General features: G+C 38.5%; 1 protein-coding gene across 1 annotated transcript in view; it reads right to left on the reverse strand.

Annotated features, from left to right (window-relative positions):
• The window catches only part of sh3bgrl (SH3 domain binding glutamate-rich protein like), a 35,309-nt gene that overhangs the window by 8,199 nt on the left and 11,362 nt on the right, over positions 1–15,748 (reverse strand). Inside the window, exon 2 of the mRNA XM_062045528.1 lies at positions 1,963–2,148. Coding sequence (XP_061901512.1) covers positions 1,963–2,148 — 186 coding nt within the window. The remainder of the gene's footprint in view (positions 1–1,962; positions 2,149–15,748) is intronic.

Here is a 15,748-nt window from a genome sequence, read left to right on the forward strand (position 1 = left end):
TGCGCCTTATAGTGCGGAAAATACGGGTAACTGGAATCCAGTGTGCTGTGGGGCCCTATTGTAGTGAATCACACCTGAGCCATCATAAATTAATCAAGTCTTTATTAGACACGTAAACAATGTGATAAAGAACATTTTACATCAATCAAACTAGGGATCTAGATATCTGGTCAGGACACTCCTCACTCTTTTGCCTTCACCTTCATTGTCCATTCGTTTTTGATGACTTTATATACTCTGGACCTAGACGTTGAGTCCGCGACATACATGGCGGACAATAACTGATACAGTTTGCTTTGCCAGTCCAAAAGCATTCGCCGTTTTCTGTAGTTAGTCTTTCCTCGACGGCCAGGTAATATAAAGTACACGCTACCTTTTTTTAATCACATCCACGGGAGCTTGCGTTCTCGTTGTCTTTTCTTCGACAAATGGATGACGTTTTACACTAAGTAGAATCACAGCTGACCTCGACCTTCGAAAGTTTTCTTGCCGTCTGAGAAGTGTTGTATCCCAAATAGCTGCAATCTCTTTCTCTTAAGGTATTCATGTGTGATTTCCACAAGCGTCTGTACATGTAGAAGAAGGAGAAACACGGGCATGTCTGGATGACTCGCCTCCATCTTTCAGAGTTACGAAACCGCTTTATTATGACGCTGGCTGTGGTGTGTTCATTCTGACGTCACTTCCTGTGTGGGCGCGGTCTTTCTGACTTTGCTTCCTCTCCGAACTCAGTTTGTAAACGATCAATGAGTCCATACAAAGCTAAGTGCTGGAGATTCAAGAAATACACGGCGCACTTAGCCGTGTAAAAATTTGTCCGAGGAGGGGGACCTTAAACGCTGGTTTAGTGTGGCTGAAACGGGGCTGAGGCTAAATAATGATTCATTTAAGAGGTTAAATGACTTAGTGTAGACATGGCTGTAGTGTCTCTGTGGGTAAGGCACTATTTTACTATGCCAGAAAAGTAGTTCCTCCGTATTAGCTCTTGCAATAGCAATGTCATTATAGCTCGGTGAATAAAGGTCATGTTTTTAGAGCAGTGGTTCTTAACCTTGTTGGAGGTACCGAACCCCACCAGTTGCATTTGCGCATTCACCGAACCCTTCTTTAGTGAATAATAAAGACAAATTCAAGACAAAGTTATATGTTTTTGGTAACACTTTAGTATGGGAAACATATTCTAAGTAACAAAGACTTAATTTAGAGTTATTTGGACACTAGGGGAACATATTCTAAGTAATAAAGACTTCTTTTAGAGTTATTTAGTTAGGGTTTGGGTCAGGGTTAGAGGGTTAGGCTTTATAATAAGGCTATGCCGAATAAAGCATTACTAAGTACTTAATAATGACTAGTTAAGAGCCAATATGTTACTAATTTGCATGTTAATAACCAACTAATTAATGGTGAATATGTTCCCCATACTAAAGTGTTACCATGTTTTTTTACTGGTGCATAAAATGAACCGTGCACAAACATCACCTTGTTCAAACAACAAAACCAACACAGTGCATAAACTCACAACAAATTACACACCTGCAAATCAGTCAGCTGTTGCCGTATCCGTAATACACCGATAGGGAGAAGTTTGCATTTACACGATGAGTCGGGTGTGTTTTGACCTCCGCCGAACCCCTGAGGCCGACTCCCCGAACCCCTAGGGTTCGATCGAACCCAGGTTAAGAACCACTGTTTTAGAGGGCTTTATAGGCAGAATAGATGACACCCCATACCTGCATTGTTAGCCACCTCTTGCTAGAATTTTTTCACTATTTAGACTGCACATAAAACAGAGAGACGTACGTGTTCTTATCCCACATAGGGATTGTGAATGATGGGTAAAATTTCAAGAAAAGTTGAAGCTCAGTGAAATAATACAATAATGCATTATTATGGTTTGCAGTGACGAATTCCTACCTGAAAAATTATAAACTTGTCATTTTAGAGCAAGAACTTGTGTCTCACCCCGCAATATTTGTTCTCATTGAACATTTGTGGAGGGAGAGGGTTCCCCGTGGCCGGACGCGACTCCTCCGGAACGTTCTCTCTCATCCATTTCCGGTTAGCCTCGTTGGCGGCGATGTCACACTCCTCAAACTCGATCTTATTGGCTCTCAGGAAGCCCATCACGTCCTGCTGCTGCTTTTTAATCTACGAGTGGGAGGGAGAGGAAGTTGTCAGTTAGTCATATGTCAACAGCGAGGGAGTCGTTTGAGGAAACAGATGAGCGTGGCTTCACCCAACTGTCGATGTGGCTGTGGGCAAATATGAGGCCAAACTTCCTCTTTGCTGTGACAAATCACAAAATACGTATTGCTTATTGCTACTAAGTAACAATCTATTTGGTGTGAAGTCGTTGTGTTTAAGTACAGAGTTATCTAATATGGACTATCAAACCAGATGAATATATTAAGCTTTATTGTTTGTCACTTATTTTTGTGTGTAGATCAGACTTTTTATTTACTTTCAGAAAATATACAAAAAATGATACAAAAATGGTATCTTGGTCTCAGTCAATAGTTAATAAATTATTCAGTCCAGTAGTTGAAGCACCTGACTTTTGTGCAGGGATCTTGCATTCGGGGAAACTCAAATCCTTTTATTGACTTGATTTCTTATGAGTCACACTCACTGAAATGAATCTGGTACTCATACATACAAACTCATTCTGTGCATACACAGAAACTCGCAAATGCGCAACACAGAAGCCCCATTCTTTACCGCTGTGACGGTTTTCGTATGCCCCACTCTGTTTTCAACTAAACATGTTGCCAAAAGTTTGCCCCGGTTTTCGTCTAGAGCAGGGGTCGGCAACCCAAAATGTTGAAAGAGCCATATTGGACCAAAAATACAAAAAACAAATCTGTCTGGAGCCGCAAAAAATTAAAAGCCATATTATATACAGATAGTATGTCATGAGATATACATTGAATTAAGAGGACTTAAAGGAAACTAAATGACCTCAAATATACCTACAAATGAGGCATAATGATGCAATATGTACATATAGCTAGCCTAAATAGCATGTTAGCATCGATTAGCTTGCAGTCATGCATTGACCAAATATGTCTGACTAGCACTCCACACAAGTCAATAACATCAACAAAACTCACCTTTGTGTATTCACGCACAACGTTAAAAGTTTGGTGGACAAAATGAGACAGAAAAAGAAGTGGCATAAAACACGTCCTAGAAAGTCGGAGAAAGTTATATATGTAAACAAACTGGGGTGAGTTCAAGGACCGCCAAAATTAGTAGGACAAAACGGCGCTCGCCAAATACTTGAATCAGTGAAGCATGTTTAATATAAACAGTGTGATTTCTAACAATTAGGGAGGTTTGTGTCATGTTTGTCCTCCTACAGAAACCATATTAAAACCAAAAATATTTTTTTCCCCCTCATCTTTTTCCATTTTTCATACATTTTTGAAAAAGCTCCAGAGAGCCACTAGGGCGGCGCTAAAGAGCCGCATGCGGCTCTAGAGCCGCGGGTTGCCGACCCCCGGTCTAGAGTCTCAGACTGGTGTATGAATGAATGTTTGGAGGTGGTAGTTTGTACAAATTGGCCGCCATGTTTCCGCCAGTCTACCGCTGTAGATACAAATGTAGCTTACCTCTTCAATATAAGTATTGATGGGTCTCACTGTAAAGCTGATTGGGATTGTGGAGAATTTATATATTTTTAAAGTGTTATTTCTTTATCCATAACCATGTTTAAAGCAGCTAATATTTTCCCATGTGTACACTTTGTTTTTTTAACCTTATTATCGTTAGTAAATTCTGTGTTTGAAGGCAGGAATGTCTACCGGGAGTATAATGTACTCCCTTTTTGTGGAGGAGGCCTTATCGGTTTTGAACAAAAAGGCTGTATTTCTTTCTGGGTGGGAGGGGCTGTTTTCATACTAAATAAGCTGACTCTTTCAGTTAGATTTTTTAGACCGCTTCTTGATGCTGCTATTATCGCATTGTAAGGGCTGGTCTCCTAAAACTTTAGTAAAACTTGGTAGTATTGCTATTCCGTCTCGGTGGTCCTTCTTAGTCAACATACATGTCATCCGAAAGAACTTGGGATTGACCAGTGTGTTTTATTCCCTGAGAGGAAGACTGGTCGGACGCAACAGGATACAGAGTGGTGCAATATAAAATCTATCCATCCATCCAATTTCTACCGCTTGTCCCTTTCGGGGTTGTGGGGGGTGCTGGAGCCCATGAAAGCCATTATTATTGTTATAATAATTAATATCATTATATTTTCAGTTACCGTATGGCTGGGGATGGGTAACAAACACATTTGAATCGATATGGCACCAATTTCCGGTAGCTTGGAATCTAAATCAGTACTCAACGGTACCAATTGTCGGTATTTCTTTATATCTCAATACATTTTATTTTGTTAATGATACCTCTATTTTCTATTTAACATTCAACAGTGAGCTGATAATTATTACTGTTATATATTGTTTTCTTACACTACTGAGTCTCATTTGCAACTATTAAGTAGTAGACTTAGCATGCAGTTGCAATTCCAAGACGTTAGATGGCAGTAGTGCACATACTATGGTGTGTTGCCTCGTCATAAATTGAATATAATCTTTTGTACGCCCCAAAAAGTGTTTAAACTGTAAGTATTATATTAATTCCACATCAGGTGTTTGATTGTAACGAGCCTCTTTAGTTGTAGTTATCATTCATTCACTGGTCTGTTTGCCCACATATCATTCCGTGGAACAAGTGCTCAGACACAGAAGCCCACGCGTTGGTGACTCAGTCTTGTAGTGTTATTAATAGTCCGGGTGAGTCGAACTGTGTCTTTATTTTAAAATGTATTTGTGTTTGCTCTAAACTCCCTCATCTCTAGGTCATTCTCTCCGAGCAATGTCGCCCCTCTTCACTGTTTGACTTAGTAGTTTTTTGCTAACTAATACAGGTGTACCAAAAGTGTCTGTGCGTTATAATACGGCTGCAAAATAAGCCACCATGGGAAGAAATAAAGTTGCAGGTTCCAGCACTTTGATGAAGAAGGTGCGAAACCAGAGAGCACAAAATATTAGTAAGTTCCCTGACAAATGTTGGGTTTCAGGAATTAGCTTGTAGGGTTTGAGTCACAATGTTGACTGTGGAACTATCCACCATTTGTTTTATCGTACATCATGTTCCAAGAACCAGGAAGTAGTCGTCCATCGAGCAAATACATGATGTTGTAGTCCCATCCACTTGTATAATTTTAATGGAATATGTGGTGGCTGTCGATGACTAAAACCCCTCTCATGCATTAGCAAGGATGGGTACTGAACTTGGTACTTTTATGTAGATACCAACCTGAGTCCAACGGTGCTAATGGGTACCGTAGATTCAAACTGTGCCATATTTCGATACATTTGTTTCATGGGACATCACGTTAGGTCGCAGCCTCTAGCTAAAGTTACAATTTTACATGCCAACAAAGCAAAACGAAGGCGTTCAAAAGTACAGTAATGCTCAACTTGTGAGGGACTCGCATGGCTGCAATTATAGTGACCCCAAGATGCAGGAACCAGGAGAACGGAGAGCAGGTAGGATGAGTTTTAATCTCATTAAACAGAAAGTGAAGCAGTCGTGCATATAATAGTACCAAACAAAAAGCCATCTTCGAGCACTGAGGAGTGCTCGAGACAGGCATAAATAGAGACAGGCATGATTGGCACCAGGTGTGGACCGGCTACCAATCAACAGCAGGTGAGGGAAGAACCACAGTGCTCAGCGGGACAAACAGGAAATGGAAACAAAATAAGAGCACTGATGGGAAGTAAATACAAAACAAGGAAACAAACAGAAATGAAGTGACAGATTGTCACACAACTTTTACAAATGTGCTAGCTCACTGCGAATTTACATTTGATTTGTAATTGATAAACTACCAATTAGCATTACCAATTTTATTTGGTGATTTCAACACTTTCAAATTTGGTGATGAAAACTAGAACTAAGATGCACATTAAGATCAAACATCTGGTGTGTAATACGTACAACACTAACAGGTTAAACACTTTTTAAGGCTCAACACAAAAATGGCACAATCAACTTAAAGGGTCACATGATTATTTTGTACATTTAAAACAATTCATTGTGGTCTACTTAACATGTAATGGTGGTTATTTGGTCAACGTTTTGCTTGGATTATGTTTTACAGACCATCTTCAAGTCGATTTCTGACCATCTTTTCAGGATGTGCCGTTTTGTGGCCCGTCTTATTTACGTGCCTCCACTTTGACCACATTTTCTCCCCGTCAGACATGTTGTGGTTTTTAACGCTTCTATATGGAGTCTACTGACAGATATAAATTGGGACTATACGCCACTTGGTATTAGAAATGGCAACAGCGGAGAATGAATGCGAATGTACGAGCCAGTCTTAAATAAATAAATAAATGATAAATGGGTTATACTTGTATAGCGCTTTTCTACCTTCAAGGTACTCAAAGCGCTTTGACAGTATTTCCACATTCACCCATTCACACACACATTCACACACTGATGGCGGGAGCTGCCATGCAAGGCGCTAACCAGCACCCATCAGGGGCAAGGGTGAAGTGTCTTGCCCAAGGACACAACGGACGTGACTAGGATGGTAGAAGGTGGGGATTGAACCCCAGTAACCAGCAACCCTCCGATTGCTGGCACGGCCACTCTACCAACTTCGCCACGCCGCCGTCTTCTTCCAAAACAAGAGGATAGAGAAAAAGAAGGAGCTTATTGACAACGGCGTCGGACTACAAGGGCTGACTAGTGCAAAACTCTCCTGGTAAATCTTTACCACATAGGGATATTTCCGCTGACGCCACACTTGGGGAAAAAGCGTTTGGAGGAAGTATGAAGGAAGGCAGGTTTGTTTTATAAATATCCCTAACATGCCTCCATGGTTTGGTTTCAAATTGTTGGGACTTATGCAGATCCCAAATACACAAAAACAGATACCAATATGTAAGAAAAGTTGGGTTTGCTTATAACAGGTCCCCTTTTAGGGCACTCACTCGCTGGTTTTTGGGGGCGGGGCCATCGACGTCAGCGAGTCAGGAAGTGAACTGATTGAACTTGCATCTGCGTGAGCCTGTTTTTCTCTGTTATAGCCCGTTATTATATTTATTATTGCACTGTCCAATCTTATTGTAATGTTGCACTATTGTTCAGGTTTTTTTATTTTTTTCTGTATGCGTATGATGCATCAACACATCACTGACAATCACTATTATGGATGTCTTCGTTGCACCGTCTGCCTCACATATGATAAATAGACTTTCATTATCCTATAATGGCGATGCAGCGATCTCATTCAAATTGCATTATTATTGTTATTAGTTGCACATGGGTGAGGGGACACAGACAGAGAGAGAGACATGAGTGGTTGACAAACACGCTGTCAGCTATTGAGACTGTGAATAAAGGCTGCAGTTTATCAAGTCAAAGTGAACATATCTTTCATTGTTTTCACAATTGTAGAATCGATACTGTTACCTCGAAAGTTGTGCAGCATTAACTTTTGCTGGTGTTATTAAATGGGATTACTTGTTACTGTCTGTTCGCATGACCCTTATAACTGTTGACGGATGGCGCAGGACTCGTGCAGTTGCCAATCATGGGCAATTTCTCATCACATGCGCTCTGTGATGAGCAAACCAAATGAATTGTGAGGTTCTGCACATATACTCGATGACAGATGAATCAAGTATATAGAGTGGGGGCGAGCCTTAACGTGCAGTTACCATGTGCAAGCTTTTGCGCATGCATTTTGTGATTGGTGAATCAAGTGAATCCATTCACTTCGGTGAGTGACTCATGGGTACCCGGGTCAGTAAAAAGAATCATATTTACAAACACTAATCCAAAGTACCCTATAAAATACAGTATAGTACAGTACTTGCATTTACTTATGAGACACAGAAATGTAAGAATAAAAGATAACTGGATAGCACAGCTCAGTGCTAAAGAAAAATATTTTTGTTCTTATACAATCAACATTTATTGAAACATTTTAACACACACAAAAGTGCCAAAAATCGGTACCTATATCGATTCCCAGCAGTGGCGACTGCTGGTCTTTTAAGATCCAATCCAATCCAATCCACTTTATTTATATAGCACATTTACACAACAAGAACGTTTCCAAAGTGCTGCACAGCCATGTTAAAAACAATATTAAAAACAATATTAAAAACGATATTAAAAACAATATTAAAAACAATATTATGCTACACCAATGACTGAATAAAAACAAAGAATAAATGAATAAAAAAACAATACAGAGAAAATATAAAAAATAAATATGATTAAAAACGATTTTAAAGGGTAAAACCAATTAAAACAGTAAAATAGACATCAAAATTTATAACCCTAACCCTAACCACACAGGACAACCGAGGACAGAAGACCACACAACACACGTAGTGTTAAAAGCCAAAGAATAAAAGTGGGTCTTAAGACGAGACTTAAAACACTCCACTGTGGAAGCAGTTTGAACATGGAGGGGCAGAGTGTTCCAGAGTTTAGGGTCGACCACAGAGAAGGCCCTGTCTCCCCTGGTTTTAAGTCTCGTCCTGGGCACCACGAGCTGGAGCTGGCTCTCGGACCTCAGAGCGCGCGCAGGAGTGTAAATTTGGATGAGGTCCGAGATATACTGAGGTGCCAGTCCATGTAAAGCTTTAAAAACAAACAGCAAGGATTTAAAATCAATTCTAAAATGAACAGGGAGCCAATGCAAACTCCGAAGAATTGGGGTTATATGCTGGCGTTTCCTGGCCCCTGTTAAAAGTCGTGCTGCCGCGTTCTGGACTAACTGCAACCGGGAGAGAGCTTTTTGGCTAATGCCAGCATAAAGTGCATTGCAGTAGTCCAGGCGACTTGAAATAAAAGCATGCACGACTTGTTCAAAAAGGTTAAAAGATAAAAATGGTTTTACCTTTGCTAAAAGACGAAGATGATAAAAACACGATTTTAAAACGCCATTGACTTGTTTGTCAAATTTAAAATCGCTGTCTATAGTGACGCCAAGGCTGGTGACTTTGGGACGCACATCATTTTGCAATGGTCCCAAGTCAGTGAGGGCCGGACCAAAAACTGAAATTTCCGTTTTTCCCTCATTCATTATTAAAAAATTCTGGGCTAACCAAGCCTTGACATCATATAGACAGTTGAGAAGGGGTGTCAGGGGGCCGTGGCCTTTTGAAATTGGCATATACATTTGGCAGTCATCTGCATAAAAGTGATAAGACACTCCATGTTTCTTAAAAATCTCTCCAAGAGGGAGAATGTACAAGGAAAACAGGATGGGGCCTAGAACGGATCCCTGGGTGACACCACAGTAAAGCGGAGCAGAAGAAGAGGTGGCGTCCCCCAGCCTGACAGAGAAGGACCTCTCTGACAGGTAGGATCTGAACCACTCTAATGCAGTCCCCCTGACACCCACACAGTCTCTCAGGCGGTCTAAAAGAATTGTGTGGTCGACTGTATCAAAGGCAGCTGTAAGATCTAAAAGCACTAAAATGGCAAGGGAAGGGAAGCTCATTATCAGCAACACCCTAAACAAGAGTACAATCTCCAATACCAGATAAAAGATATAAAGATGCTCAATTTCACCAAGAAAACGTCACTTCAGGATTGTAAAATGCTCTATATCAACTTGGAACAACGGAAAAAAACTTGAAGCATGCTCTGGCAGTGGTTTATATTTCAAGAACGCTGATTCGCTCATTTTGCTGTCAATCAAAAAGGGATTCAGCATCAGACAAAGTCCACTTTTCATTCACGTCCAGAGAGATTCGGCGTCCGATGGGCGGGACAAAGCCGAGCATTAATCCAATGACTGTCTAGTTTGGCTGCAGTGGAAAAACCCACTCTGTGCTCTTTCATCAAAGTCCGCTTTCCATCCATCCATTTTCTACCGCTTGTCCCTTTCGGGGTCGTTAACACTGTTTAATCCTCTGTGACTCTGCCACAATGAAGGAGAAGAAAGTCTCGTCAGCTGTTGCGGAAGTAGCTAATTCTGAATAAAAGTTAAACGCATTCTTGCAAATATTTAGTCAATGAAATGTAAACACAAAAGTGCATATTTCACCACATATTTTTTTTTACATTTTAGGGGAAGCTGAGCATCTCTTGCAGTGTTAGAGCAATCGCCACTGATTCCCAGGTACCGGGAATCGATTCAAATGTGAAAGATACCCATCCTTCATGGTATTTCATAACATTGCATCTTGTTGTGTGGATTTTTTTTTTTCGTTTCAGGAATATAATAGGTGCCCCTGACTAGAAATGGGCAAAAGGGTGTGTTGTGCTGTATCTTAACCCCGCCTCTTTCTATGTGCCCGTGTGTTTGTGTGCATTGTCCAATAGGGCTTTGATGGGTGCGAGTCAGAGTGAGGATGGCCCTACAAGGCCAGACGGAAACAAGAGCTCCTCTGGGTCTCGAAAGGAGGTAACCAGTCAGACACGAGCCAAATATGGCCTTTTGCGAGTAGACACAAACAAGTACACCGTAAACTGCACACTAACGCACACCTGGTGCCAAACTGAGCCAAATTCATGACACAACGCCAGTTGATATTATCATGCCCCTCCCATCATTTAAACTTGAAACATTTAGATAAAAAGGTACTCTCCTTGGAACAACGTGACAGCGGCTTGGAACTACCAGAGACACACTCACCCTGAAACACACACAGTCCTCTCTCTTAAGGAACAACTTTCACACCCTCTCTTTAACCAGACTTGTTTTGGAATATACTTGCATTGTAACTGGTTAAGCATAACATTCTCTATTTTGAGCCACTGTAATAAAAAGTTTTGTTTTTTGCAAAATTCTATATAATCTGGTCGTTTTGATACGAAGAAAACCAACAAGAAGGTTTTGGGAGTGGTAATAAACAACTCCTCTCAGCTCTTACTGCTGTTTATCTTCTTGTCCTTATCTATCTTACAGTACGCCAGGACACAAGCTGCTGTGTTGATTCAAACTATACAAATGCTCGAGTGCAGAATCAAGAGTCTGCTTTATTGGTTTCAGTTCCACAATCTGTGTTCCCTCTCACAATTTGGTGAAATAGCTTGTCCATGCATGCAAATAACACTGAGATCGGCCTCGTGCAAAAACAGCAGACTCATTGTTTGACTAGAAATGGATCAGGTGTTTCTAATACGCGGAGAATGAAAACTGCTGATGCAGGTCATTCCCCACATGGCACCATATTTTTTTCCACACTTTTCGTATAAATCCACCTACATCCAGAGACAAGAAGAAAACGAAAAACAACACCAACAATCATGAGTGAAAAGTCTCTAAGCAGTGAAATAAAAATTATTATAATGATCTTTGCCCCCACCTGCAGAGACTTCAATCCTTTATCATCAGTCGGGCTCGACCAGAAACAATACCTGATTGTTTGAGAAAGATAACAACACAAGTGAGCTGTAAGGAAGCAACAAGGGACATCAACTTTGCATGAGACCTTCGACCTTAGATCCATTGGGCAACTTGGGTCAGATATCCTTTGAAATATGGACCATTGGCAAAAGCGGTAAAATTGTCAACATGTTTAGCCTTAAATGTATGAGAATTAGAAGTACTTCAATACACACCACAGAATCTGCAATTGTATTTTAGCAATCCCCTGTCATACACCGAAATACAAACCTAATGACTCAAGGTTGGGCTAGGAGAGTTGTCCTTATGTAATCAGTTACGGCTCAACATGTTGCAATGTAAATTGTTCATAATATGAATTGATTTTCACCATACTTTAGTACACAATGTTAGAACATTTTGAGAGAAACAGTACAGTTTTGAACCTAAAAGATCTGATGGTTCATTGCAATACACAATAGTTCCAGAGATTAGACAATCTCAGGTATGCAATATTGCTTTGGTGTCAAGGAAGTAAGAATAAATTAATCAATCCCTAAAAAGGTCATGCAGGCATTTACAACAGTCAGACAAGGGCAGGAATTGATTAGATGTACTATATCAAGCACAGGTTGCGATCAATAGTCTGTAAAGTATACTAAGGGTTCACTCAATTACAACAAAACACACGATCCACCATTTGTTTTAAAACATTCTTATATACGTTATATGTTAAAAGGGTACTGCACTTTTTTGGAATTTTGTCTATCAATCACAATCCTTATGCAAGACAAAAACACATATGTTTTTCTTTTTTTTTATACATTCTTACATCATAAAATATGGCTAGAAGTAGAAGTAGAACCAAGGAGTTACAGTAGTCAACTTTGACATTCAACTTAGACCGAAAGACACGAAAAAAATGCTTATTTGCGGCCACCTGTTTTTAAACATTTCATGAGGATTATGATTAATTCTTCATCTAAACGGGAAGATACGAACATCCCATCAGACGGCATCCGAGCGAGACCAGACATTGTACAGTAAGTTTTTGTTTTATTATGGTTGTAGTTTGAATTTCTTGTTTAGAAATTGTTTAAAACACAGCTTCTAAAACTCATGGCCCATCGTCCTTACTAAAAAAAGGAAGATTCTGAATCATCATTTCTCCGAAATTAATCGTTAGCTCTCTTGAAGACTGCATGAGTAGTAGTTGCTGTTGTTGTTGAAGGGAAAAGCGAACTTTGTGATGCGTGTGAAACCAATATGCTGCCATATGCTTAAAATGAGCACAATATGTACAGTAAATATTAAATGTTATTATGAATGTGCCTGTTACTATTTATACTACAGCATGTATATAAAATATTGATAAAAGTCTTCGCAGGTGTAATTGAGTGACTCCGATTGGCTCCCTTGTTAGCTGACTTTTGCTAAGGTTTATTTACTAGTTAGAATGCATTAAAAAAAAAGAAATACATATGTGCTTTTGTCTTACACGAGTATTGAGGTTGTTGGGCAAAACAAAAAAGTGCTGTTCCCCTTTGAGATACAGACTGGTATTTCCCAAAGGTCTCACATCTGCTTGTGGTGGGTACATTGACATCATTGTTATTTTGCATAATTGGCCATGATGCAAAAAAAACAAAGCATGAAAATACAAATTTAATCCACTTTTTTGTCATTGTTTTTACGTCTCAAACAAGACAAAGTTGTGCTTTTAGCTTGTCACTTTTAGCTAGTTGCTAATTTCACAACAAAGATCCCTGCTGCTACATCTTCTGATTCTGTGGCAGACTAAGCAAATATGAAATGTAGTACTGCAATGATTAATTGATTCAAATGATTAAATACATTTCAACAAAAGCATTGATATACAGTGTATGTATATATATATATATATATATATATACATATATATATATATATATATATATATATATATATATATATATATATATATATATATATATATATAATGTTATATATTTTGTATATATATATGTATAATATATATATATATATATACACACATATACATGTATATGCATACATATATATGTATGTGTATATATATATATACGCATACATATATGTGTACGTGTATATATACACACACACACATGTATATATATATATATATATATATATATATATATATATATATATATATATATATATATATATATATATGTATATGTATATATATATATATATATATATATATATATATATATATATATATATATATATATGTATATATATATATATATATATATATATATACATATACATGTATGCGTATATATATATATATATACGCATACATATATATGTATGCATATACATGTATATGTGTGTATATATATATATATATTATACATATATATATATATATATATATATATATATATATATATATATATATATATATATATATATATATATATATATATATATATATATATATATATATATATACAGTGGGGCAAACAAGTATTTAGTCAGCCACCCATTGACAATCAATGGGTGGCTGACTAAATACTTTTTTGCCCCACTGTATATATATATATATATGTGTGTGTGTGTGTGTGTGTGTGTGTGTGTGTGTGTGTGTGTGTGTGTGTGTGTGTGTGTGTGTGTGTGTGTGTGTGTGTGTGTGTGTGTGTGTGTGTGTGTGTGTGTGTGTGTGTGTGTGTGTGTGTGTGTTCTGTTGTGCATTGATTAGAAATACAAAGGTTATGGCAAGTTTATTTTAACTGTTTCCTTAATATGCATTGAAGCTATAAAGTGTGTTTTATCAGATTACTCGATTAATCAAACAAACTAATTTATAGATTACTTAATTAATAAATCAATTGATAGCTGCAGCCTTAATGACGTGTGTTAATAAGCGGAGTTCGAACGCATACTGCCCTCTATTGTATGGAGTTGTAATAACAAGCTAGATTCACAGAAAGTCTTGTTAGAATGTGCTTATAAGTGAGGGTTTATAGGTAGCACCAAATTTATTTGTGGTGGTCCGCCAGGAAAATCTTTTGTCAACTCTTTGTGTGTGAAAGAGGAATAATAGTTTTCTGGGAATTACATCAAGATTGTGTAAAGACCAGACAATTGCTGGACATTTGACAGCAACAGTAATAATAATAATAATAATACCTGGGATTTATATAGCGCTTTTCTAAATACCCAAAGTCGCTTTACACGTGTGGGGGGGGGGGATTAAAACAACTTTATTAGGAAAAGAAACTAAGAAAAGAAAAAAGAAAAAAAAATAATAATAAAGTACATATAACAGTAGCCTCCACCCAAGCTTAAACTCAGTCAGCATTACAAAAGAACACTTTTGGCTGAATTCCCTCACTGGCACTGCAGCCTGGGTAGGTGGGGGGGGGGGGGGGGGGGGACCTTAAATCGACCCATTACACAATGTCTGACCTACAAACTCTTAGAAGAAACACATAAGAAGAACATACACAAATACAATGAATGCACCCTGTCCCCTGTCATGAACTTATATTATATGACTTTATCATGGCAATAAGGAAATTGTTCAATTGTGTGGCTCCAGTGTGTATAGTATGTAATAAAGACATGTTGCAGGATGTGGTTTGAAATCTATATGCAACAATAATAGGTGCAATGAGTGTTGAGAGATTTTCTGATTGTAAGGGACACTTAAAATCCTTTCATTTTCTCAAAAATTGACAGTGCGCCTTATGACCCGGTGCGCCTAATGTACGGATTAATTTTGGTTGTGCTTACTGACCTCGAAGCACTTTTATTTGGTACATGGTGTAATAAGTGTGACCAGTAGATGGCAGTCACACATAAGAGATATGTGTGGACTGCAAGTTGAGGCCTGTTCAATAAAAATGATGCTTGTAAGCCCAAAACGTTTCATTGAGAATATAGAACATTACACAAGGTGCTTAAAAATCTGTTAAATATTTTAGTAGGACTTTGGTAAGCTATGAAGCCGCACAGCTTGATGGATTGTCGGCGCTTTACAGCTACTGTAGTCAGACGTACTGTGCTTCAACATATGGAGTATAGGACCCCAAAAGGCACCCATTAGGAGACATATTAACTGGCGTTTTGTTAAGCAGTATTAGGCAAAATCAACTTTTCTTACCTATTAGTACCTTATGATGTGTATTTGGGATCTGCATATGTCCCGAAAATGTGCGCGTGTCCGCCATTGTAGTCCGCATCGTAGTCAATAAGCTCCTTCTTTTTCGCTATCCTCTAGTGGTGCATTCATCCTCCACTCTTGCCATTTTTATTAGAAAGTAAAGTATATTTCTAATATATCTGTCAGTAGACTCACTATGGAAGCGCTAAGAACTACAACAAAGACGACAGGGAAAATACTTTGTC

Source organism: Entelurus aequoreus, linkage group LG04, assembly GCF_033978785.1.
Source record: "Entelurus aequoreus isolate RoL-2023_Sb linkage group LG04, RoL_Eaeq_v1.1, whole genome shotgun sequence".
NCBI classification, from domain to species: domain Eukaryota; kingdom Metazoa; phylum Chordata; class Actinopteri; order Syngnathiformes; family Syngnathidae; genus Entelurus; species Entelurus aequoreus.